A 24,515-nucleotide genomic window follows, 5' to 3' on the forward strand; every position below is an offset into this window, starting at 1 on the left:
TGCAGCTCTGGAGTATAATACAGGATGTAACTCAGGATCAGTGCAGGATAAGTAATGTAATGTATGTACACAGTGACTGCACCAGCAGAATAGTGAGTGCAGCTCTGGAGTATAATACAGGATGTAACTCAGGATCAGTACAGGAGAAGTAATGTAATGTATGTACACAGTGACTGCACCAGCAGAATAGTGAGTGCAGCTCTGGAGTATAATACAGGATGTAACTCAGGATCAGTACAGGATAAGTAATGTAATGTATGTACACAGTGACTGCACCAGCAGAATAGTGAGTGCAGCTCTGGAGTATAATACAGGCTGTAACTCAGGATCAGTACAGGATAAGTAATGTAATGTATGTACACAGTGACTCCACCAGCAGAATAGTGAGTGCAGCTCTGGAGTATAATACAGGATGCAACTCAGGATCAGTACAGGATAAGTAATGTAATGTATGTACACAGTGACTGCACCAGCAGAATAGTGAGTGCAGCTCTGGAGTATAATACAGGATGTAACTCAGGATCAGTACAGGATAAGTAATGTGACTGCCCTTTTTTATGTGGATTAGTTCTTTATCTGTACTATAAGATGGAGGTAGAAGTGGACATTCACTGGGTTCTCACCTTTCAGCACTCTTCACCTGTTCCTATAAGACAGCATGTACGGCATCTGGAGGTTCGGATGGTAGGATCATTGGTCTTCTAGTGATTACACTCGGGGCAGATGTGACTGATAATTGCACTGATGGATAAAGCCTCTGCTCCCTGACAGTTCACCTCTTAGGCCCCTTTCACACGGGCGAGTTTTCTGCGCGGGTGCAATGCGTGAGGTGAACGCATTGCATCCGCACTGAATCCGCACTGAATCCGGACCCATTCACTTCTATGGGGCTGTTCAGATGAGCGGTGATTTTCACGCATCACTTGTGCATTGCGTGAAAATCGCAGCATGTTCTATTTTGTGCGTTTTTCATGCAACGCAGGCCCCATAGAAGTGAATGGGGTTGCGTGAAAATCGCAAGCATCCGCAAGCAAGTGCGGATGCGGTGCGATTTTCGCGCATGGTTGCTAGGATGAAAGTCTATTCACTGTATTATTTTCCCTTATAATATGGTTATAAGGGAAATTAATAGCATTCTTTATACAGAATGCTTAGTAGAAGTTCAATTGAGGGTTAAAAAATAAATAAATAAATCTTTACTCACCTCCTCCTCTTGATCGCATAGCTGCCATTCTCTTCTTACTTTTTTAATCATGAGCTGCTGGCTAAAGGACCTGTGGTGACGTCACTACACATGGTCGAATCACATGGTCCATCACCGTGGTGATGGACCATGTGATGAGCTCAGTAACGTCACCACAGGTCCTTTGACAGGTCCTGAGGAAAGAACAGGAGACCGGCAGCTATGCGATCAATTGGAGGAGGTGAGTTAATATTTTTTTTATTTTTTAACCCTCAATTGAACCTCTACTTTGCATTCTGTATTCAGAATGCTATTATTTTCCCTTATAACCATGTTATAAGGGAAAATGATAAAATTTACAGAATACTGAACCCAAACTGGGTACCACATTCAGTTTTTTCTCACGCGCGTGCAAAACGCTTTGTACTCGCGCGGAAAAAACTGAACAACGGAACGCAATCGCAGTCAAAACCGACTGAAATTGCATACCTACTCGCGCGGGTTTTGCCGCAATGCACCCGGGACACATCCTGAGCCAAAACATGACGCCCGTGTGAACCCAGCCCTATAGAGATTGTTGGGATTAGTAGAAAATGTTTGCTCTTTTCAACCACAGGACTTGACCAAGTGGCAGTATTTCTGGTGGGAGCAGATCCTTTTCTCTGACGATGTAATTGCTGAGGTTTCAGGCTGATTGTATTAAAGGGCATCTGTCAGCAGTTTTGTACCTATGACACTTGCTGACCTGTTACATGTGCGCTTGGCAGCTGAAGACATCGGTGTTGGTCCCATGTTCCTATGTGTCCACATTGCTGAGAAAAATGATGTTTCAATATATGCAAATGAGCCTCTAGGAGCAACGGGGGCGTTACCATTACACCTAGAGGCTCTGCTCTCTCTGCAACTGCCACGCCCTCTGCACTATGATTGACAGGACCAGGCAGTGTAAACATCATCACACCTGCCCCTGGCAATGCGGACACATAGGAACATGGGACCAACACAGACGTCTCCAGCTGCCGAGCGCACATGGAACAGGTCAGCCAGTGTCATAGGGACAAATCTTGAAAAAATTATTTTGTTCTCTTCATGGCTTTATTCTGAACCACGTAATTTTAATTTTTTTTTATATATAAGTCAATGGAGCTGTGTGAGTGCTAATTTTTTTTTTGTGGGGCAATATGTCGTTTTTAGTGATACCATTTTGGGACGTGTAACTTTTTTTTGATCACTTTTTAATATATATATATTTTTTTGTGCGAGCCAAAACAATGAAAAACAGCGAATCTGCCATTTTAGATTTTTGTTGTTTCTGTTACACCGTTCGCCGTATGGAATAAATATTTTTATTTTTTAATCAAACAAGTATTTTGGGACGCAACTGTGCAAATTATCTTTTTTTTTTATGGGGAAAGGGAGATGATTTGAATTAATATATATACATTTTTTTAAACTTTTTTTCATCTTTTAAACTTTTTATAAGCCAAAGTGCTCCAGACTAAAAAAAATATCAAGGAGCCATTGGCTCCTAACCTGAAAAATTTAGGAGCCAAATGAAATTTTTAGTTGCCAAATTTAAAATGCATATGATATAGCTGGGATGCTTTAGGGGCATGGGGTTTTCTAAGCTAAAGCCCACGCAATTAAAGGGGTTGTGCACTCATTTCCATGACCTGTCAGACTAGCCAGATTTGCGTTGGTAATCCCTAGGTGCGGGGTCCCGGCTGATTCGCTTCCAGGCCTCCGCTGCTGGTCTTGGCCGCAGTGGCATCAAGACAATCCCTGGTCACAGTGGAGATCTGGAGATCTGCTCCCCGTGCATCACATGACCATCTAACATAATGCAAGGGAAGCGGACAGGAGTCCATGGGTGCAGCCACTGGCATCTAATGTGTATGAGGACCTTAGTCCTGAAGAGGGGCGTCACCCGATACAGCGACTGTGACCGGACTATCAGATTCGGCAGAGGGCGGCTTGGGCTGTGACCGGACTATCAGACAGGGCAGAGGGCGGCTTGGGCTGTGACCGGACTATCAGACAGGGCAGAGGGCGGCTTGTGCTGTGACCGGACTATCAGACAGGGCAGAGGGCGGCTATGGCTGTGACCGGACTATCAGACAGGGCAGAGGGCGGCTATGGCTGTGACCGGACTATCAGACAGGGCAGAGGGCGGCTTGGGCTGTGACCGGACTATCAGACAGGGCAGAGGGCGGCTTGGGCTGTGACCGGACTATCAGACAGGGCAGAGGGCGGCTTGGGCTGTGACCGGACTATCAAACAGGGCAGAGGGCGGCTTGTGCTGTGACCGGACTATCAGACAGGGCAGAGGGCGGCTTGGGCTGTGACCGGACTATCAGACAGGGCAGAGGGCGGCTATGGCTGTGACCGGACTATCAGACAGGGCAGAGGGCGGCTATGGCTGTGACCGGACTATCAGATATGGCAGAGGGCGGCTATGGCTGTGACCGGACTATCAGACAGGGCAGAGGGCGGCTATGGCTGTGACCGGACTATCAGACAGGGCAGAGGGCGGCTATGGCTGTGACCGGACTATCAGACAGGGCAGAGGGCGGCTTGGGCTGTGACCGGACTATCAGACAGGGCAGAGGGCGGCTTGGGCTGTGACCGGACTATCAGACAGGGCAGAGGGCGGCTATGGCTGTGACCGGACTATCAAACAGGGCAGAGGGCGGCTTGGGCTGTGACCGGACTATCAGACAGGGCAGAGGACAGCTTGGGCTGTGACCGGACTATCAGACAGGGCAGAGGGCGGCTTGTGCTGTGACCGGACTATCAGACAGGGCAGAGGGCGGCTATGGCTGTGACCGGACTATCAAACAGGGCAGAGGGCGGCTATGGCTGTGACCGGACTATCAGACAGGGCAGAGGGCGGCTATGGCTGTGACCGGACTATCAGATATGGCAGAGGGCGGCTATGGCTGTGACCGGACTATCAGACAGGGCAGAGGACAGCTTGGGCTGTGACCGGACTATCAGACAGGGCAGAGGGCGCTATGGCTGTGACCGGACTATCAGACAGGGCAGAGGGCGGCTTGGGCTGTGACCGGACTATCAGATATGGCAGAGGGCGGCTATGGCTGTGACCGGACTATCAGACAGGGCAGAGGACAGCTTGGGCTGTGACCGGACTATCAGACAGGGCAGAGGGCGCTATGGCTGTGACTGGACTATCAGACAGGGCAGAGGGCGGCTTGGGCTGTGACCGGACTATCAGACAGGGCAGAGGGCGGCTATGGCTGTGACCGGACTATCAGACAGGGCAGAGGGCGCTATGGCTGTGACCGGACTATCAGACAGGGCAGAGGGCGGCTTGGGCTGTGACCGGACTATCAGACAGGGCAGAGGGCGGCTTGGGCTGTGACCGGACTATCAGACAGGGCAGAGGGCGGCTTGGGCTGTGACCGGACTATCAGATATGGCAGAGGGCGGCTTGGGCTGTGACCGGACTATCAGACAGGGCAGAGGGCGGCTTGGGCTGTGACCGGACTATCAGACAGGGCAGAGGGCGGCTTGGGCTGTGACCGGACTATCAGACAGGGCAGAGGGCGGGTATGGCTGTGACCGGACTATCAGACAGGGCAGAGGGCGGCTATGGCTGTGACCGGACTATCAGATATGGCAGAGGGCGGCTTGGGCTGTGACCGGACTATCAGACAGGGCAGAGGGCGGCTTGGGCTGTGACCGGACTATCAGACAGGGCAGAGGGCGGCTATGGCTGTGACCGGACTATCAGACAGGGCAGAGGGCGCTATGGCTGTGACCGGACTATCAGACAGGGAAGAGGGCGGCTTGGGCTGTGACCGGACTATCAGACAGGGAAGAGGGCGGCTTGGGCTGTGACCGGACTATCAGATAGGGAAGAGGGCGGCTTGGGCTGTGACCGGACTATCAGATATGGCAGAGGGCGGCTATGGCTGTGACCGGACTATCGAGGGGCTGACGGTAGGCACTGTCACCAGGTCCCCAAACCCAGCGAACACTCCTGACGGAACGTTACCTCCGCCCCACTACCCGTGTCCTGCACAGTAGGGGTTGTCAGAGGCACAGATCAGAGAAAACTCCGGTGGGACACTTTACCTATCCCTGTGGCCCCTTGGGTCTATGAACCGGTGGGGGCCCCAGTGTGAGGAAACCCCTTCTTTGCTGTAACACATGGCAGTTATGATGCAGGCACCCAGGATTGTAAAGGGGTGCTCCAACCTGGAACATAAAACTAGAAGACGCCTTAAACGTCAGACAGCGGTGGGGTCTGGAATCTCCAAAACAGGGGCTGCCGAAAGAAAAGCAGATCCCCCCCCCCTTCATTCACTGCTATGGGAGCCCTGAAAATACAGTGCTGGCTATTCCAGGCCGCCGAGTGTGTCCGGAGTTATCCGACCCCATAGGAGTATCCTAGAGGCACTCCTATAGCGTCAAGTGTCTTAATGACGTCATGGCGGACACTATGTGATATATATATATATATATATAAAATAAAAATAAACTTTATAAGATATAGTAAAATACAAATAAAAAAAAGAATTTCATACATAAAAAAGTGTGGTTATCATTAACAACCCCATTGAAGTCTCCTCCCCCCCCCCCGAGCCGCCTCTGGAGTAGCTGATCCCGCGGCCATCAGGACGAACACGGCGCAGAGCGGACACAGGACCCGGAGCTCCCCATGTCTGCAGGGTACACCGGCACAGGCGGCTCTGCCGAATCAGTGGGAGGCGCCCTCCTTACCTACCAGACCGGCAGATTGTGGTTCGCGGGTTAGACCCAGCAGCCAATGGTGAAGCGTGTAGGCGCGGCTTTCTCCTGACACTGGAGCGCGCAGGCTTTTTCTTCTGTGGTTCCTCTTACTTTAAAGTAAAAGGAACCGCATAACAAAAAGCCGGCGTGCAGCAGACGTCTGCAGCGTGTCTCTGCTGGAGGAAAGCCTTTTTTTCTTAGAGAGGCAGAGCAGCGGAGGGTCTAGGCGCAAATGGCGACAAGACTACAAAGTCTTGTTGCTATTTTGCAATTCTAAGTCGCATTGGCGACCATTTCGGTCGCCATCTGGAGCACTGAGCCCCCCTGGGGGACCTGAACATGGAATAATTAGATCCCTTCTCCCATGTACTACTGTGATTTAAAACAGCAGTGTATGGGGAATTCAGTATATTCCCAAGGAGCAATGCTATCTGCAGGCCTATATTGGAATATACCTGTGATAGAGACAGGGTCCAGCCGATCACCACCAACGAACTGCAGCGATCTCTGTGTACGGCCCCGGGAGTGCAATGCTCCTGAGAAAAGCCACCTTAGATGCTCTGGTTGCAATTGTCACGGCATCTGAGGGGTTGAATGTCTGCGATTGGCGTTATCGCCGATCATAGACCTTATCCCCAGGTATAAGGGGGCTATGTGACATCTGCTACACTCTGTAGCGGGCACCATTTTTAAAGTGCCGACATCCGCCGTATATGTACGGTGGGTGTTACCATAACTTTAATGGTATCTGTAGGGTTTCCGTAATACTGCCCATCATCCAAGATTTCACCCGCTGGATGTAAACAGGAATGTTTCTAGTCAGTGACAGCAAACAGAAGTCTTAAGTAGTTACATCATGTGCCCACAGTACAGGATACTGTACAGCTGAAGAGGGCACCTGCTGCAGAACATTCATTTTCATGCACCCACTCAGGGGGTCGTCCAGGAAGTCCCTTCAGGACTGACGCCTGCAGTCTCTTCCTTTAGGACCCAGCGTGTGACGGCAGTGTGTAGAGGAGCCATTTATTTTAATGGGCAGTGTGCAATGCTTTACTTCCCCTGTGGGGGCGCTGTTGGGAAGTCGAGTACTTAGTAGCAGATTGCGGTTCAGATGTTGGTTAACCCCTAAGGCCTCATGCACACGACCGTAGTTATGGTCCGCCTCCGAGCTGCAGTTTTTGCGGCTCGGATGCGGACCCATTCACTTCAATGGGGCCGCAAAAGATGCTGACAGCACTCCGTGTGCTGTCCGCCTCCGTTGCTTCGTTCCGAGGCCCCGCAAAAAAATATAGCATGTCCTATTCTTGTCCGTTTTGCGGACAAGAATAGGCACGTCTACAATGGGCCTTCCGTTCCGCAAATTGCGGAAGGCACACGGGCGGCTTCCGTTTTTTGCGGATCCGCGGTTTGCGTACCGAAAAAAACGGCACGGTTGTGTGCATGAGGCCTAATAGTGATAATATATCAGATACCTCAGGTATTTGGCGCACCTTGCTCTACTGACGCTGTGACCATGCGATCATCAATTCCTCTGCAGCTTCGTGGAACAGATCAAATGCTGATTCTGGAGGGTTAACCCTCTCAGTACCGCAATCAATTTTTGTTGGCAATGATTTTTTGTCCAAGTGGGCGGGGCTTAGTCTGACGGTAATGTCATTTATGCCTGTCACTGGTGTAAATGACAGCACAAATCTGCCCCAGCTCATAGCATGGACATGCGGCCAATTATTTGAGGAGCCCGGGCTTTTTTATTAAGTTTGCTGTATTTCAGCACTTGTTGGATAAGACCGGCTGTCCTAGTAAATTCTTCTAATTATTTTTCCATTTCAGTAATTGCAGAACTCGGTCCTATTGAATAATGGCTTGTTTTATCGTCATCATGTCACAGGTTCCAAGTGAAATCTATCATCATGCAGTTTACTGAATCTGTCCTGTCTTCTCAAAATTCACCACTAGATGTCAGTGTTCCTCCACCACACAATGCGCTGGGGGCTCCCCTGCATGATTCAGCGCCGGTGGGATTCCCATACCTGAATCATTTTTTTACCAGGCAGGATTATTTTGGGAGCATCTGCCGATCCACAGGGTTACTGCTGTGCTCGACCATTAAAGGGGTTGTCCTGGATTGGAAAAACATAGCTGCTTTCTTGCAAAAAAAAAAAAAAAAAAACTCGTCTTGTCTGTGTCTGGATTTGCAGCTCAGCTCTTGTAAAGTGAATGAATCTGAGCTGCAATACCACACACCGCCTCTGGACAGGGGTGGCAGCATTGTGCAAGGAAGTAGTCATGTTTTTGTATCACCACTTTAAGGGTCCCTGCTGAGCCCATCTATTGGGGGTTCATCCGACCTCTGCCTGTGGGTTACTGCTGTGACCAATAATTTGGGAGGGGACTCTCTAGTGCACCCCCCTTTCATCACGTGACTGCAGCCTCTGGTTAACCCCTTGTGTTCCGTTTCACTCGCAGTCGACCCCAGGCCGGCTCAGCAGTGAACTCGCCCCCCGCCCCAGTATCACGCTGTGCTGCTGGCAGCATGGAGGGCATGCGTGCAAGGCTAGTTTTCGGCTCGTGTATCTGCTTTCCGCCTGTCCGGTCCTGACATGGAGCCGGCCATCATCCATCCCCATAAGGCTGCGGCGAGGAATGTGATCCTAATAGGACGTGGCACTCCGTGTGTCTTACTCAACAGAAGTAGGTCAAGTTTATCATTGTGTCCTTGCCCGGCGGGTCACGTTCCCACAACCTGTCTCCAAATCTTCATCGCCCCCCAAAGAGAAGACGATTACTGTCATTAGGAAAGACCCCACTGACCACAGGCACCAGCACAGCAGAGGGCATGTAGTGCATCGAACGTCTGGTTCACCTCACTCTGAAAGAACACTTCCCCTTTAAGAAAAATATTCATTATAGACAAGATTGTGATCCTGTCCTGTAAGACGCTTCAGCACTTTCCTGGAAAGCTGGGTGACTACCAATATGGCCGCCCAGCTTCTCCAAAGTACTGAATCCCAGCCCGGTGTGTAGTGACCCTTTACCTTCTCCCATACGAGTGCCGTTCATCAGGGTGACGGACCCTGTAGGAGCTATTATACTGGTTGCCGTCTTGCTAGGACATGATGGTGGGGGTCTGCGCTAAGCAGGGGGTTGTATCATGGCCCCATTCAAGTGAAGGATGCTGGCTGCAGTTCCCTGCCTGGCCGGGTGACATTAGTAGGGGGTGCAATCAAGGCTGTGCCCTCTTCATTCTCAGGACCAGACTGGTGGGGGTCCCAGAGCTGCGGTCAGACCCCCACCCATCATAAACTAATGCCTACCCAGGTGATATGCATTCACTTTATAAGAAGGGAACCCCCCCTTTCCCCCTTTAATATCTCAGTTCTGCTACATCGCCAGTTAGAATGGCAGTAAATAAACCGCCCCCCTTCATTCTCAGGACTGTTGGACCCCCACCAATCCTAAACTAAACCTGTGAAGTTCTAAACATTCTCACAGCTGGGGGTTCGCTACCATTGTATCCAGTCTAGGCGCCTAGATTGCAGACTGGTGACATTTCATCCGCACTGATACATTGTAACAAGCTGTCAGCACAGGAGAGACATTGGTGCTGCAGTATGTAGCTCACAGGATTGTCAATTGTAGCAAACCCTCAGCCGTGAGAAGTAATAGGTGTGTGGATGGATTTATTTTTCAACCTTTGGATGGGAAGAGGCCGGGGTGTTATTCCATTTTCATGCAGCACTTCAGGTGTGGTGCTCTTTGTAGAAGAAATCAGCTGTGATTTCTACCCTTGGACAACCCTTTAAAATGATACATTTTGCTTCCTTCAGCCACCACTAGAGGGAGCTTATTGGAGACTATTTTATTATGGAGTTTCATGGGAGTTGTGTATATGTGTGCAGGGAGCTCCCTCTAGTGGAGGCTGCAAGTAGACAATATTTGATCATGGAACCTTAAGGCTATGCAGGGGATTTGGAGCTGTGTATCAGAGAATTGGATCTCAGACTTCCAAAGGGGTCCATCCTACCAATGAAGAATGGAAGCCATGATGGCAGTGACTTCTTCCAGAGGGTGAAGTTACAGTTTGCATGTGTTCTGCCAGTACATGAATTTTTCATTGACCTATTAACCCATTCTTAGAACCGCACAGCCGCCTTGTGATGATGGGAGATGTTATCAGGAGGCCGCTCCGCCCGCCAGGTGTCCTAATATACAGGCAGTGTGACTATTGGGGGGGATGGCAGGTGGTGTAACAGTTCAGGATGTGCCTCCGTTCTCACACATCGCTGGTATTTTTATCCCACAGACTTTTTTTATTTATTTTTTATTATTTTGTGACTTTCTTGCTTGGATAAGACGACCCAACGTTTTACTGTAAATTTCAATGAACTCTGTTCCCTCTGCTGCCGGATTATCAGACAGACAGACATACGTCAGTCTGATTAACATGTAGATACTCTATACAAGGTCTGAGTACTTGTATATTACTGGGCATGCTGCACTGTATGCTTGTGTGTTAGGGCTCGTTCACACGAACATGTGAAGCCCGTGCACGTGCTGTGGACCGCAAATTGGTGTCCACAATGCACGGGCACGGTCCGTGGGGCAGGCGTATGGAGATCGCAGACCCATTCACCTAAATGTGAACGAGCCCTTAGTGGGAGTGCTGCACTGGTTACTTGTGTATAAGTGGGAGTGCTGCACTGGATACTTGTGTATAAGTGGACATGCTGCAGCACTGGATGCCTGTGTGTTAGTGGGCAGGCTGCACTGGATGCCTGGGTGTTAGTGGGCAGGCTCCACTGGATGCCTGGGTGTTAGTGGGCAGGCTCCACTGGATGCCTGGGTGTTAGTGGGCAGGCTGCACTGGATGCCTGGGTGTTAGTGGGCAGGCTGCACTGGATGCCTGGGTGTTAGTGGGCAGGCTGCACTGGATGCCTGGGTGTTAGTGGGCAGGCTCCACTGGATGCCTGGGTGTTAGTGGGCAGGCTCCACTGGATGCCTGGGTGTTAGTGGGCAGGCTCCACTGGATGCCTGGGTGTTAGTGGGCAGGCTCCACTGGATGCCTGGGTGTTAGTGGGCAGGCTCCACTGGATGCCTGGGTGTTAGTGGGCAGGCTGCACTGGATGCCTGGGTGTTAGTGGGCAGGCTGCACTGGATGCCTGGGTGTTAGTGGGCAGGCTCCACTGGATGCCTGGGTGTTAGTGGGCAGGCTCCACTGGATGCCTGGGTGTTAGTGGACAGGCTGCACTGGATGCCTGGGTGTTAGTGGACAGGCTGCACTGGATGCCTGGGTGTTAGTGGACAGGCTCCACTGGATGCCTGGGTGTTAGTGGGCAGGCTCCACTGAATGCCTGGGTGTTAGTGGGCAGGCTGCACTGGATGCCTGGGTGTTAGTGGGCAGGCTGCACTGGATGCCTGGGTGTTAGTGGGCAGGCTGCACTGGATGCCTGGGTGTTAGTGGGCAGGCTGCACTGGATGCCTGGGTGTTAGTGGGCAGGCTCCACTGGATGCCTGGGTGTTAGTGGGCAGGCTCCACTGGATGCCTGGGTGTTAGTGGGCAGGCTGCAATGGATACTTGTGGATTAGTGGACATGCTGCATCACTGGATGCCTGTGTGTTAGTGGGCAGGCTGCACTGGATGCCTGGGTGTTAGTGAGCAGGCTGCACTGGATGCCTGGGTGTTAGTGGGCAGGCTCCACTGGATGCCTGGGTGTTAGTGGGCAGGCTGCACTGGATGCCTGGGTGTTAGTGGGCAGGCTGCACTGGATGCCTGGGTGTTAGTGGGCAGGCTGCACTGGATGCCTGGGTGTTAGTGAGCAGGCTGCACTGGATGCCTGGGTGTTAGTGGGCAGGCTCCACTGGATGCCTGGGTGTTAGTGGGCAGGCTGCACTGGGTGTTAGTGGGCAGGCTCCACTGGATGCCTGGGTGTTAGTGGACAGGCTGCACTGGATGCCTGGGTGTTAGTGGACAGGCTGCACTGGATGCCTGGGTGTTAGTGGGCAGGCTGCACTGGATGCCTGGGTGTTAGTGGGCAGGCTGCACTGGATGCCTGGGTGTTAGTGGGCAGGCTGCACTGGATGCCTGGGTGTTAGTGGGCAGGCTGCACTGGGTGTTAGTGGGCAGGCTGCACTGGATGCCTGGGTGTTAGTGGGCAGGCTGCACTGGATGCCTGGGTGTTAGTGGGCAGGCTGCACTGGGTGTTAGTGGGCAGGCTGCACTGGATGCCTGGGTGTTAGTGGGCAGGCTGCACTGGATGCCTGGGTGTTAGTGGGCAGGCTGCACTGGATGCCTGGGTGTTAGTGGGCAGGCTGCACTGGATGCCTGGGTGTTAGTGGGCAGGCTGCACTGGATGCCTGGGTGTTAGTGGGCAGGCTGCACTGGATGCCTGGGTGTTAGTGGGCAGGCTGCACTGGATGCCTGGGTGTTAGTGGGCAGGCTCCACTGGATGCCTGGGTGTTAGTGGGCAGGCTGAAGGGGGTATTTGGATTATGAAAAGTAATCAGACTTGTGTTCATGTGCAAGCAGGACACTATTATGCATTTATACAGCAAAGCGCAGATGCACAATAGAAATAGTAGACCAGTCATAGGCAGCTTGCTGATGGTTTCCATGTCACTACAACAACAGATAATTAAAAAATAACTAAGCAAAAAGGTAAAGAAAATGTAATCTAACGATACCAGGTTTACACTTCTGGAATAATTGTTCTGCACTGGATACAGTGAAGCTGCAACTTCAGGTGAATGTTGGACCAATTGTTGAGATCTGAGAAAATGTTAATCCCATGGGTGGGGCGCTCCATGTGTCCTACTAATGGTTGGAATGCTGCTGTGATACCTGTGAACCAATGAAATGTTTTATGGGCATCTACCTGTGGTTCTCCAGCTGTTGCAAAACCGAGGCAGAGCATGCTAGGAGTTGTAGTTTCGCAACAGCTGGACAGGAACATGTTGGAGACCACTGTGGGATGATTCTCATTTGTGGTGATCAGACTGCTGTGACCTCCAATGTTTCTGGTCCTGCTGGAGCACAAGGCCAGTGGTTTCCAGATCTTGGTGGTCTTCATTGGGGGGAAAGATACTGCAAGTGTGGGCTTAGCGAGGCCGTATACCCTGCGACCCTTCACATACTTGCATGCTCGTTCTACCTCTTATCTTTGGGCATGAAATCCAACACCTTATTGGCCCAACATCTACAGTCGGGGGAACATTTCGATGCCCTTTTCCCTTAGACTTTGATTGCCCTGGCGCGGCCAAAATCTATTGAATGTGTTTGACCACCTTCAAACTGGACTGGTTAAGAAATCCATGCTAGGTCCCCGTGGTCAGACCAACCGTCAGTCAATGTTTTTGACCCTATTATGTTTTGTAACTTTTTGCTTTTGTGTGAACTTTTTGGATTGTTAGATATGTGTTCGGGGGATTTGTCGAGCATATTACCAGCTCAGGTGTCTGGATCAGTGTCAGGTGTGACTCTCACATCGTTGTGTAATAACTTTTTTTATTTTTTGGCCACCTGAGAAGACAGTGCAGAGAACTACAAGCCCAGTCTTCCGCTCTGTCCATGTGCACACACACACGTAGGAAACCACGAGAGGGAGGAAGCTGTAACTGACACCCGGCTTTCATGCCTCTCGTTTACTGGAAATGAATGACACTGCCATTTTTTATTTTTAGGTTTGGCTGGCATGGGTAATCTCATTAAGGTGCTAACCAGAGACTTAGACCACAATGCTGCTCATTTTTTCTTGGATTTTGAAAGTAAGTCTGGCAGATGCTTCCTCCGCAGCTGGCGCTGGTAACCCATGCGGTCCTTTCATTCTCACCACCTAAGACAAAAAGGAGTGGGAAATGTCGTTGGGCATAACCCAACCCGGTTGTATGAGAGGACATCCTCATCATCCAGAAGACCAGGGATAGGCAACTTCATAGCTTTCAGAATTGGGCCAACCCAAAGGTCCCACCATTGGTTGGAGTTGGTGGTAACTTCTCCGCTGCCATCGCTTGCCAACCCCTGGTCTTCATTTATCTTCATCTTTTTCATTGAGGGTCCTTTGTGATCGATGCCAGGCAATGGGAGACAAGTAGTCAACAGTGATGTCCGTGCATTGCAGCTAATTTCAGGCCTTCTTGGACCACCATTGGTGGGTCTTGATGGTCCCTAGAGTCCCTTCCCGTATGGGTTTATAATACATTAGATGTCTGTAGGTTCATTGTGGTCTTAAATCCCTCCTGAGATAAGAGGAGCATCGCACAACACCACTGTTGACACGTCAAGGAACTAATCGGTGAAAATCTCTGTGATGTCCTCCATGTCTATGTTCCTCACGTTCTCCAGGGAGCGGATAGCCATGTCGGCCAAGCTTTGTCCTCCACTTACTTATATATTTTCTCCTTGTGTGTCTAGGGTGTACTCTCTGATAGAGACATGCTTTGTCTTCTCTCATTCTTGTCTCGACAGGTATCTTAACATGGGGAACCTTCTTAAAGTTTTGACATGCACAGATCTTGAGCAAGGGCCAAATTTTTTCCTTGATTTTGAAAGTGAGAATATGATTTTATATATCTATTTCTCTCTGCCTGCCGTAGACTGCACCCGTCTTTCCGCACTCAGTGTCTGTCTGCTACTACTTGTCTGTCTGATTATGGAGACCATGAAATTTTCCACCAGCCAACAAAATCCGATTCACAAATGTGGTTGAAAATGTTTTTTTATCTGGTGATACTCCAGAGCTGCATTCACAATTCCAGAGTGTAGAGCTAGAGGCTAATACGGGATGTTACTCAGGATCAGTACAGGATGAGTAATGTATGTACACAGTGACTCCACCAGCAGAATAGTGAGTGCAGCTCTGGAGTATAATACAGGATGTAACTCAGGATCAGTACAGGATAAGTAATGTAATGTATGTACACAGTGACTGCACCAGCAGAATAGTGAGTGCAGCTATGGAGTATAATACCGGATGTAACTCAGGATCAGTACAGGATAAGTAATGTAATGTATGTACACAGTGACCCCACCAACAGAATAGTGAGTGCAGCTCTGGAGTATAATACAGGATGTAACCCAGGATCAGTACAGGATAAGTAATGTAATGTATGTACACAGTGACTCCACCAGCAGAATAGTGAGTGCAGCTCTGGAGTATAATACCGGATGTAACTCAGGATCAGTACAGGATAAGTAATGTAATGTATGTACACAGTGACTCCACCAGTAGAATAGTGAGTGCAGCTCTGGAGTATAATACAGGATGTAACTCAGGATCAGTACAGGATAAGTAATGTAATGTATGTACACAGTGACTACACCAGCAGAATAGTGAGTGCAGCTCTGGAGTATAATACAGGATGTAACTCAGGATCAGTACAGGATAAGTAATGTAATGTATGTACACAGTGACTCCACCAGCAGAATAGTGAGTGCAGCTCTGGAGTATAATACAGGATGTAACTCAGGATCAGTACAGGATAAGTAATGTAATGTATGTACACAGTGACTGTACCAGCAGAATAGTGAGTGCTGCTCTGGAGTATAATACAGGATGTAACTCATGATCAGTACAGGATAAGTAATGTAATGTATGTACACAGTGACTCCACCAGCAGAATAGTGAGTGCAGCTCTGGAGTATAATACAGGATGTAACTCAGGATCAGTACAGGATAAGTAATGTAATGTATGTACACAGTGACTCCACCAGCAGAATAGTGAGTACAGCTCTGGAGTATAATACAGGATGTAACTCAGGATCAGTACAGGATAAGTAATGTAATGTATGTACACAGTGACTGCACCAGCAGAATAGTGAGTGCAGCTCTGGAGTATAATATGGGATGTAACTCAGGATTAGTACAGGATAAGTAATGTAATGTATGTACACAGTGACTCCACCAGCAGAATAGTGAGTGCAGCTCTGGAGTATAATACAGGATGTAACTCAGGACCAGTACAGGATAAGTAATGTAATGTATGTACACAGTGACTGCACCAGCAGAATAGTGAGTGCAGCTCCACTGTTGGTTGCAACATACATTATTTATTTTCTTCAGAATATGTACAATACACAAATTCTATTCTGATACCGCGCTTGTGGTCCAGCAACCTGTGGCTTACCATACTATAACTCTCAGCATGGTATATGAGTGTACAGCTTTCGCATCATGCTAGGAGTTGTAGTTTCAAAACCCCTGGAAAGCCTCAGGTTGCAGAGCTCTGATGGAGCCATTCTGTGAGTGGAAGATTTCTATGGTCCTATGATGTTTGTGTTAATGTCTAGTGCTCAGGATGACTGCTGTTACCTGTAGGGGGCGCCGCAGTCCATGTGCGGTACCATAAAGCATGTATAGTCTGGGGATTAATAATGCTGAATGACTGCTGTGAAGGGATGGATTTCACTTCTGCGATGTTTGCTTCCTGAGTTTCCCTCGTTTTTCTCCAGTTTTCTTTTTGCCGCAGTTTTTATAATCCTCTCCCAGTGATTAAAATTTTTGGAAAACCCCTTTAAAGAACTCCTGCCCTTTATCTCGGTAACGCAACAACCGATTTTCATAGAACAGGCCTCATTCTAACCAGCAGGACCAACCCCATGGAACAGTGCATCTGGGTTAATGGGGTTGATCCTGCTGCCACGTGCTCTTTAAATGGGTTCTACAAGGATGTTTTTTTTTATTTATTTTTTGCAAACACCCCCACTATACTGGTCCTGTAAAGGGAAGATTACCCACCTGCTCCCCGCTGCTCGCTACCACCTTCTGCTTCTGCTCCCTTGCTGTAAGCATCCGGTTTCAGATCACCGCAGCCAATCACTTGCTGCGGCAGAGACCATTTTTCATGATGTAAGGGGAGTCGGTCAGCGCCGCGGCCAGTGATGGGCTGCAGCGATGTCAAACTGGATGATGACATCACTGGAACCCAGAGGGGCATCGCCAGGAGGAGGAGGAGGAGCGGGGGCCAGGTAAGTCGTCTTCTCTTTACAGGTCCGATAATTTGCCAAAGCCCCCCCCCCCCCCCCCAAATTCTTGCACAACCCCTTTAAGGACTGCTTTGACCACCCAGCCTGTTGACATCCTTCTTTTTGAGCACTTGGTACTGATGTGATTAGAGTTGAGCGACCCTTCCTTTTGGCCGCAACGAGTTCGGAATTACGGAATGGGCTCCGTAATTCACTTGTATTATGACACTATGCCGGCATTGAATTATGTGATGGATTCCGCAAGAACGGAATCCATTATGTAATTCGCTTACACCCCGAACCCGAACCTGCCAAAAGGCAGCTTCGATGTGATGTCACATAGCGCCGTGCTGTAAAATAAAAAAATCACACTTTAATGAAAAACTATTAAAACATGCCAAGGGCGCGTTACCGGTTTTCTGGCCTGTGGATAGATCATCAATATCAAATTCCCAGAAATCCCATTTAGGGTCCATTCACACGTCCGCAATTCTGTTCCGCATTTTGCGGAACGGAATTGCGGACCCGTTCGTTTCTATGGGGAAGTGCGGATCCGCACTTCCGGGTCCGCAATTCCGTTCCTGAAGAAAAATAGAACATGTCCTATTCTTGTCCGCAATTCCATTCTCTGTTAAATGCCGGCGATGTGCGGTCCGCAAAATGCGGAATGCACATTGCTGGTGTCCGTGTGTGAGGGGACGCACGCTGTACACTGATGTGATGTCACTCCACGTGAGCACAGAGCTATGACGTTGCGTCTTCAGGGTGGTTCCGTGTGTATTGTACCGTGGTCACATGACTAGACAAACCTCTACCCTTCAGAAATCCAGTATTTGGGGGGGGGGGGGGAAGATCCGGGGAGAGGCGATTGAGTTCTGTTCTCAAAGAGAAGATTCCCCCTGATCTCTGACGGCCCCTTTTAAGTAGCACTTCACCCGTTCAGCTCAGCTGCATCTCTAAACGCTCCCCAAAACTGGAGGTTCAGTAAAGAAGTGACCGTGGGGGGGGGATTTCCTCATATTTCCAATTAATAGTCACTAATATCCACTTTTCCCCTTAGATGGCTGATAACGGGGATTCTGGGTGAAAACTTGGGAAACCTCGTGCCTCTGTCTTACCTCCTCTGTGTCTGGCTTGCTGTGGGGGTAACGTGTGCCGCTTATCTCTGCCTCCATCCTGCCCTTGCTCTGTCCCTCTGTGTATTGCATTGTGTTACTCTGTGTATTGCATTGTGTCCCTCTGTGTATTGCACTGTGTTACTCTGTGTGTGTATTGCATTGTGTCCCTCTGTGTATTGCACTGTTACTCTGTGTATTGCATTGTGTTACTCTGTGTATTGCATTGTGTTACTCTGTGCATTGCATTGTGTTACTCTGTGCATTGCATTGTGTTACTCTGTGCATTGCATTGTGTTACTCTGTGCATTGCATTGTGTTACTCTGTGCATTGCATTGTGTTACTCTGTGCATTGCATTGTGTTACTCTGTGCATTGCATTGTGTTACTCTGTGCATTGCATTGTGTTACTCTGTGCATTGCATTGTGTTACTCTGTGCATTGCATTGAGTTACTCTGTGCATTGCATTGAGTTACTCTGTGCATTGCATTGTGTTACTCTGTGTATTGCATTGTGTTACTCTGTGTATTGCATTGTTACTTTTTATTTCTTGTGTTATTTCAATATTATGCACTTATTTTAGACCGTTCAGAATCGAGACTTGTGTCCCCGGTGTGTGAGCCGTGCACGGGCCTTTATAGAGCTGGTTCTGCACAGGATACCCATTAGTAATGAAAGCGGATGTGTCGGGAGGTCGGCCGTCCTGTTTTATTGGCTTTCTACACAGGGCAGAGAGCATTTGACTCGCTCTTCTGTGAATAGAGCAGCAGACACGTTTATAGCAGCATGTATTCATGATACAAGGCAACACATTTATATACGGCAGCCTGCAGTCAGCATACAGTGCAGCCAATTTAATTATGGCAGCCTGTAATCTGAATACGGAGCAGTAGACACATTTATGGCTTCCTGTGAATACTGAGCCTGTAGTCTGAATACGGAGCAGTAGACACATTTATGGCAGCCTGTAATCTGAATACGGAGCAGTAGACACATTTATGGCAGCCTGTAATCTGAATACGGAGCAGTAGACACATTTATGGCAGCCTGTAATCTGAATACGGAGCAGTAGACACATTTATGGCTTCCTGTGAATACTGAGCCTGTAGTCTGAATACGGAGCAGTAGACACATTTATGGCAGCCTGTAATCTGAATACGGAGCAGTAGACACATTTATGGCAGCCTGTAATCTGAATACGGAGCAGTAGACACATTTATGGCAGCCTGTAGTCTGAATACGGAGCAGTAGACACATTTATGGCAGCCTATAATCTGAATACGGAGCAGTAGACACATTTATGGCACCCTGTAGTCTGAGTACGGAGCAGTAGACACATTTATGGCAGCCTGTAGTCTGAATACTGAGCAGTAGACACATTTATGGCAGCCTGTAATCTGAATACGGAGCAGTAGACACATTTATGGCAGCCTGTAGTCTGAATACGGAGCAGTAGACACATTTATGGCAGCCTGTAGTCTGAATACTGAGCAGTAGACACATTTATGGCAGCCTGTAGTCTGAATACGGAGCAGTAGACACATGGCAGCCTGTAGTCTGAATACGGAGCAGTAGACACATTTATGGCAGCCTGTAATCTGAATACAGAGCAGTAGACACATTTATGGCAGCCTGTAATCTGAATACGGAGCAGTAGACACATTTATGGCAGCCTGTAGTCTGAATACTGAGCAATAGACACATTTATGGCAGCCTGTAGTCTGAATACGGAGCAGTAGACACATTTATGGCAGCCTGTAGTCTGAATACGGAGCAGTAGACACATTTATGGCAGTCTGAATACTGAGCAGTAGACACATTTATGGCAGCCTGTAATCTGAATACGGAGCAGTAGACACATTTATGGCAGCCTGTAATCTGAATACGGAGCAGTAGACACATTTATGGCAGCCTGTAGTCTGAATACGGAGCAGTAGACACATTTATGGCAGCCTGTAGTCTGAATACGGAGCAGTAGACACATTTATGGCAGCCTGTAGTCTGAATACGGAGCAGTAGACACATTTATGGCAGCCTGTAGTCTGAATACTGAGCAGTAGACACATTTATGGCAGCCTGTAGTCTGAATACTGAGCAGTAGACACATTTATGGCAGCCTGTAGTCTGAATACTAAGCAGTAGACACATTTATGGCTTCCTGTGAATACTGAGCAGTAGACACATTTATGGCAGCCTGTAGTCTGAATACTGAGCAGTAGACACATTTATGGCAGCCTGTAGTCTGAATACTGAGCAGTAGACACATTTATGGCAGCCTGTAGTCTGAATACTGAGCAGTAGACACATTTATGGCTTCCTGTGAATACTGAGCAGTAGACACATTTATGGCAGCCTGTAGTCTGAATACTGAGCAGTAGACACATTTATGGCAGCCTGTAGTCTGAATACTGAGCAGTAGACACATTTATGGCAGCCTGTAGTCTGAATACTGAGCAGTAGACACATTTATGGCTTCCTGTGAATACTGAGCAGTAGACACATTTATGGCAGCCTGTAGTCTGAATACTGAGCAGTAGACACATTTATGGCAGCCTGTAGTCTGAATACTGAGCAGTAGACACATTTATGGCAGCCTGTAATCTGAATACGGAGCAGTAGACACATTTATGGCAGCCTGTAATCTGAATACTGAGCAGTAGACACATTTATGGCAGCCTGTAGTCTGAATACTGAGCAGTAGACACATTTATGGCAGCCTGTAGTCTGAATACTGAGCAGTAGACACATTTATGGCAGCCTGTAGTCTGAATACTGAGCAGTAGACACATTTATGGCTTCCTGTGAATACTGAGCAGTAGACACATTTATGGCAGCCTGTAGTCTGAATACTGAGCAGTAGACACATTTATGGCTTCCTGTGAATACTGAGCAGTAGACACATTTATGGCAGCCTGTAGTCTGAATACTGAGCAGTAGACACATTTATGGCAGCCTGTAGTCTGAATACTGAGCAGTAGACACATTTATGGCAGCCTGTAGTCTGAATACTGAGCAGTAGACACATTTATGGCAGCCTGTAGTCTGAATATTTAACAGTAGACACATTTATGGCTTCCTGTGAATACTGAGCAGTAGACACATTTATGGCAGCCTGTAGTCTGAATACTGAGCAGTAGACACATTTATGGCAGCCTGTAGTCTGAATATTTAACAGTAGACACATTTATGGCTTCCTGTGAATACTGAGCAGTAGACAGTTATGGCAGCCTGTAGTCTGAATATTTAACAGTAGACACATTTATGGCTTCCTGTGAATACTGAGCAGTAGACACAGTTATGGCAGCCTGCATTGTGCTAACAGAGCAGCTGATTTATTTATCACGGTCTGTATTAAGCGCATAAAGTGGCAGATATATATCAGCATGTAGCACAGCTGGCTTATTTATGACAACCTGTAATATGCATACTGAGCAGTAGACATGTTTATGGTAGTTTCTTCAGCATACAGAGCAGCACATTTGTTTATGGCAGTCTGCATTCTGGATACAGAGCATCAGACACATTTATGGCAGCCTGCATTCTGCATACAAAGCTGCAGACACATTTATGGCAGCCTGCACTCTGGATGTAAAGATCCACAGTCACCTCGTATCTGCACTGTCTTGACGGTTTAGCTGGTCTCCCATGATACTACCTCCCACAGAATAGCCTACTCCCCGCAGACACTGAACTAGCAGGGGGTGAAATTCTCTGGGGAAATGAACCAAATTTTGGATGCAGCTCTATGTCTGACTAGAGCAGATAAGTATGTGCCGGATATTATAAACTGGGGTAAGACAAGTCTTGATTACCTGACTGGTCTAACATAGTGATGGCATCGTGCTGTGCATGACCTGGGCTGACTTACCGGTGGCTACTTACTGTACCCTCTTACTGGCTTCTGTTCCATTTACACAGCAGTCTTCTGCAGCTTACAAATTTCCACTCCTTCCTTAGAGGCGCCGACCTCTCAATTCTAATCACAAAGGACCCACAATAATATCACATGTCACCGGGCTGTGACCGCCCGATCCATTCATGTGTCCATCCCATTGCTCCCCAGCAGTCACCAGTGCTCCCAGCTACATATCTGATGTGTTATTACCCTGGGGGCATGTCCTTGTGAGATGAGGGGGCAAGTATCATTATCGAAAGTGCAGACAGTTATCGGGGATGTACCTGGCAGGGTTAGACATAATGACACAGATGGCCACTAGGGGCCCTCAAGATTAGATAGAAAAACACAGCTTGTGTAGTGACTAGTGAGTATATGGTATTAGGGCACAGGTTGTGTAGTGACTAGTGAGTAAATAGCATTAGAGCACAACTTGCGTAGTGACTAGTGACTATATAGCATTAGGACACAGCTTGTGTACCGACTAGTGAGTATTTAGTATTAGTACACACCTTGTGTAGTGACTAGTGAGTATATAGGATTAGGGCACAGCTTGTGTAGTGACTAGTGAGTATATAGCATTAGGGCACAGCTTGTGTAGTGACTAGTGAGTATATAGGATTAGGGCACATCTTGTGTAGTGACTAGTGAGGATATAGGATGAGGGCACAGCTTTTGTAGTGACTAGTGAGTATATAGCATTAGGGCACAGCTTGTGTAGTGACTAGTGCGTATATAGCATTAGGGCACAGCTTGTGTAGTGACTAGTGAGTATATAGCATTAGGGCACAGCTTGTGTAGTGACTAGTGAGTATATAGCATTAGGGCACAGCTTGTGTAGTGACTAGTGCGTATATAGCATTAGGGCACAGCTTGTGTAGTGACTAGTGAGTATATAGCATTAGGGCACAGCTTGTGTAGTGACTAGTGAGTATATAGCATTAGGGCACAGCTTGTGTAGTGACTAGTGAGTATATAGCATTAGGGCACAGCTTGTGTAGTGACTAGTGAGTATATAGCATTAGGGCACAGCTTGTGTAGTGACTAGTGAGTATATAGCATTAGGGCACAGCTTGTGTAGTGACTAGTGAGTATATAGCATTAGGGCACAGCTTGTGTAGTGACTAGTGAGTATATAGCATTAGTCACTACCGTATGAAGCTTTGTAGCCCCACCCACACACCTTAAAGGGATTGTCCACCTTGAATTTCCCTTTTGTATGTGACCAGTTAGGTTATATGGAGGTGATAACGGGGCGTGCCTCTGTCGGTACCCACGTCTATCAGCCTGCTGTAACCAGGTCCATTGTGGACAAGCCCTTTAAATCGTGGCAGCTTTCCTCTGAGACCTTGTGCTGAAGTCCTTGAGCACCTGGGTAATTAGCATTTGCTTCTTCCGCCTCTGTCGTCTCCCCTCCCCCTGTTTTTCCCCGTCTTTATAGCCTTGTTAACCGTCATTCTGATTTCACGCCATTTAGATGCTCAACCTACAGAGGCCGAGAAAGATATTTATAACCAGGTGAATGTAGTATTAAAGGACGCGGAGGGCATCTTGGATGACTTACAGTCCTACCGAGGAGCAGGTCTGGAGATCCGAGAGGTACGTGTCTTTTTATTTCCTCTCTATACATGTGTTTTAACATCTTTTATGCTCCAGTTACATCCAAAGCTGCGTTTGCAGAATGTTAGCTTGCAGGCTGTAGGACCTCACCACTCCCTGCTTCCAACTTGCCGGTTAAGTGTCCATAATGAGCATGACACATGGGTCTACAAAGTACCCATCGGTAGACAGCTATGGAAATCGACTCCTTTTTAAGGTTTCCAACTGAAGCAAATTGATTGCAGCTTTGGATGTGACAGGAGTATAGTACATACTCAGATCCGATGGGTGTATCTTGAACAGGGAAGTTTCTTCGTTCTCTGCGACGTTGATTGCTGTCCCGAATACCTCCTGCATCCTCGCCCCGCAGCTGGAAGTCCTGCACGTGTGCCGCAGACCGCCTGGGCATCGGCTTCACATTCCGATTGCCTGTGTACCGGTTCAGGATGTGAAACGTTGTCCACACCAGGGCGCTAGTATATGGTGGGCACCTGAGGTGTAAGCTCACTAGAAAGGGATCTGGTGTGTCAAAGGACGCAGGGGCAGGATGAGTGCCAAGATCGCAGGACGCTTCTGTGTTCGAGCTGCGCCCAGCGGACTTTACACGTGTCGTGGGAGAGTGGAAGCCTTCTTTTTCTAGGGTACAGCGCTTAAGGGGCACAAAACAACCTTTAGGTTCCCCGTAAAGGGGTTATCCAAGTCTATAAAATGCTCCCCCATATGCCGGGCCCTTGACACTTAGCTGGGTGCCCCCCCGACACCGGATGTTTTCAGTGTGAGGAGCCCGGTATATGGGGGCATTTTATAGTCTTGGATAACCCCTTTAAAGGCTATCTACAGCTTCAAGGGCATTTTTTTTTTGTATTATTGCATTTGACTAATTTTCGGCTAAAAATCCCTATTTTAATTGGTCTTTATTAAAAATGTTCAGCCGTTTCTGAGATACAGGGGTTAAAAATCACTCTGTTTGCAAGCTGTCACGTTCTGTTTTCTTTGAATTCCATCATCTG

General features: G+C 48.4%; 1 protein-coding gene across 4 annotated transcripts in view; it reads left to right on the forward strand.

Annotated features, from left to right (window-relative positions):
- CYRIB (CYFIP related Rac1 interactor B) overlaps nt 1-24,515 on the forward strand; it is a 153,381-nt gene that overhangs the window by 107,720 nt on the left and 21,146 nt on the right. For 2 of the 4 annotated variants that reach the window (XM_040434361.1, XM_040434359.1), the window contains exons 4-5: nt 13,616-13,699; nt 23,384-23,505. In XM_040434361.1, the coding sequence (XP_040290295.1) occupies nt 13,627-13,699; nt 23,384-23,505 (195 nt within the window). In that variant the 5' untranslated portion in view covers nt 13,616-13,626. Of the gene's footprint in view, nt 1-13,615; nt 13,700-14,399; nt 14,483-23,383; nt 23,506-24,515 lie in introns of all 4 variants that reach the window. The other 2 variants (XM_040434360.1, XM_040434358.1) reach the window with 2 other exon arrangements.

This window comes from Bufo bufo, chromosome 5 (genome assembly GCF_905171765.1).
Source record: "Bufo bufo chromosome 5, aBufBuf1.1, whole genome shotgun sequence".
In the NCBI taxonomy this organism is placed as follows: domain Eukaryota; kingdom Metazoa; phylum Chordata; class Amphibia; order Anura; family Bufonidae; genus Bufo; species Bufo bufo.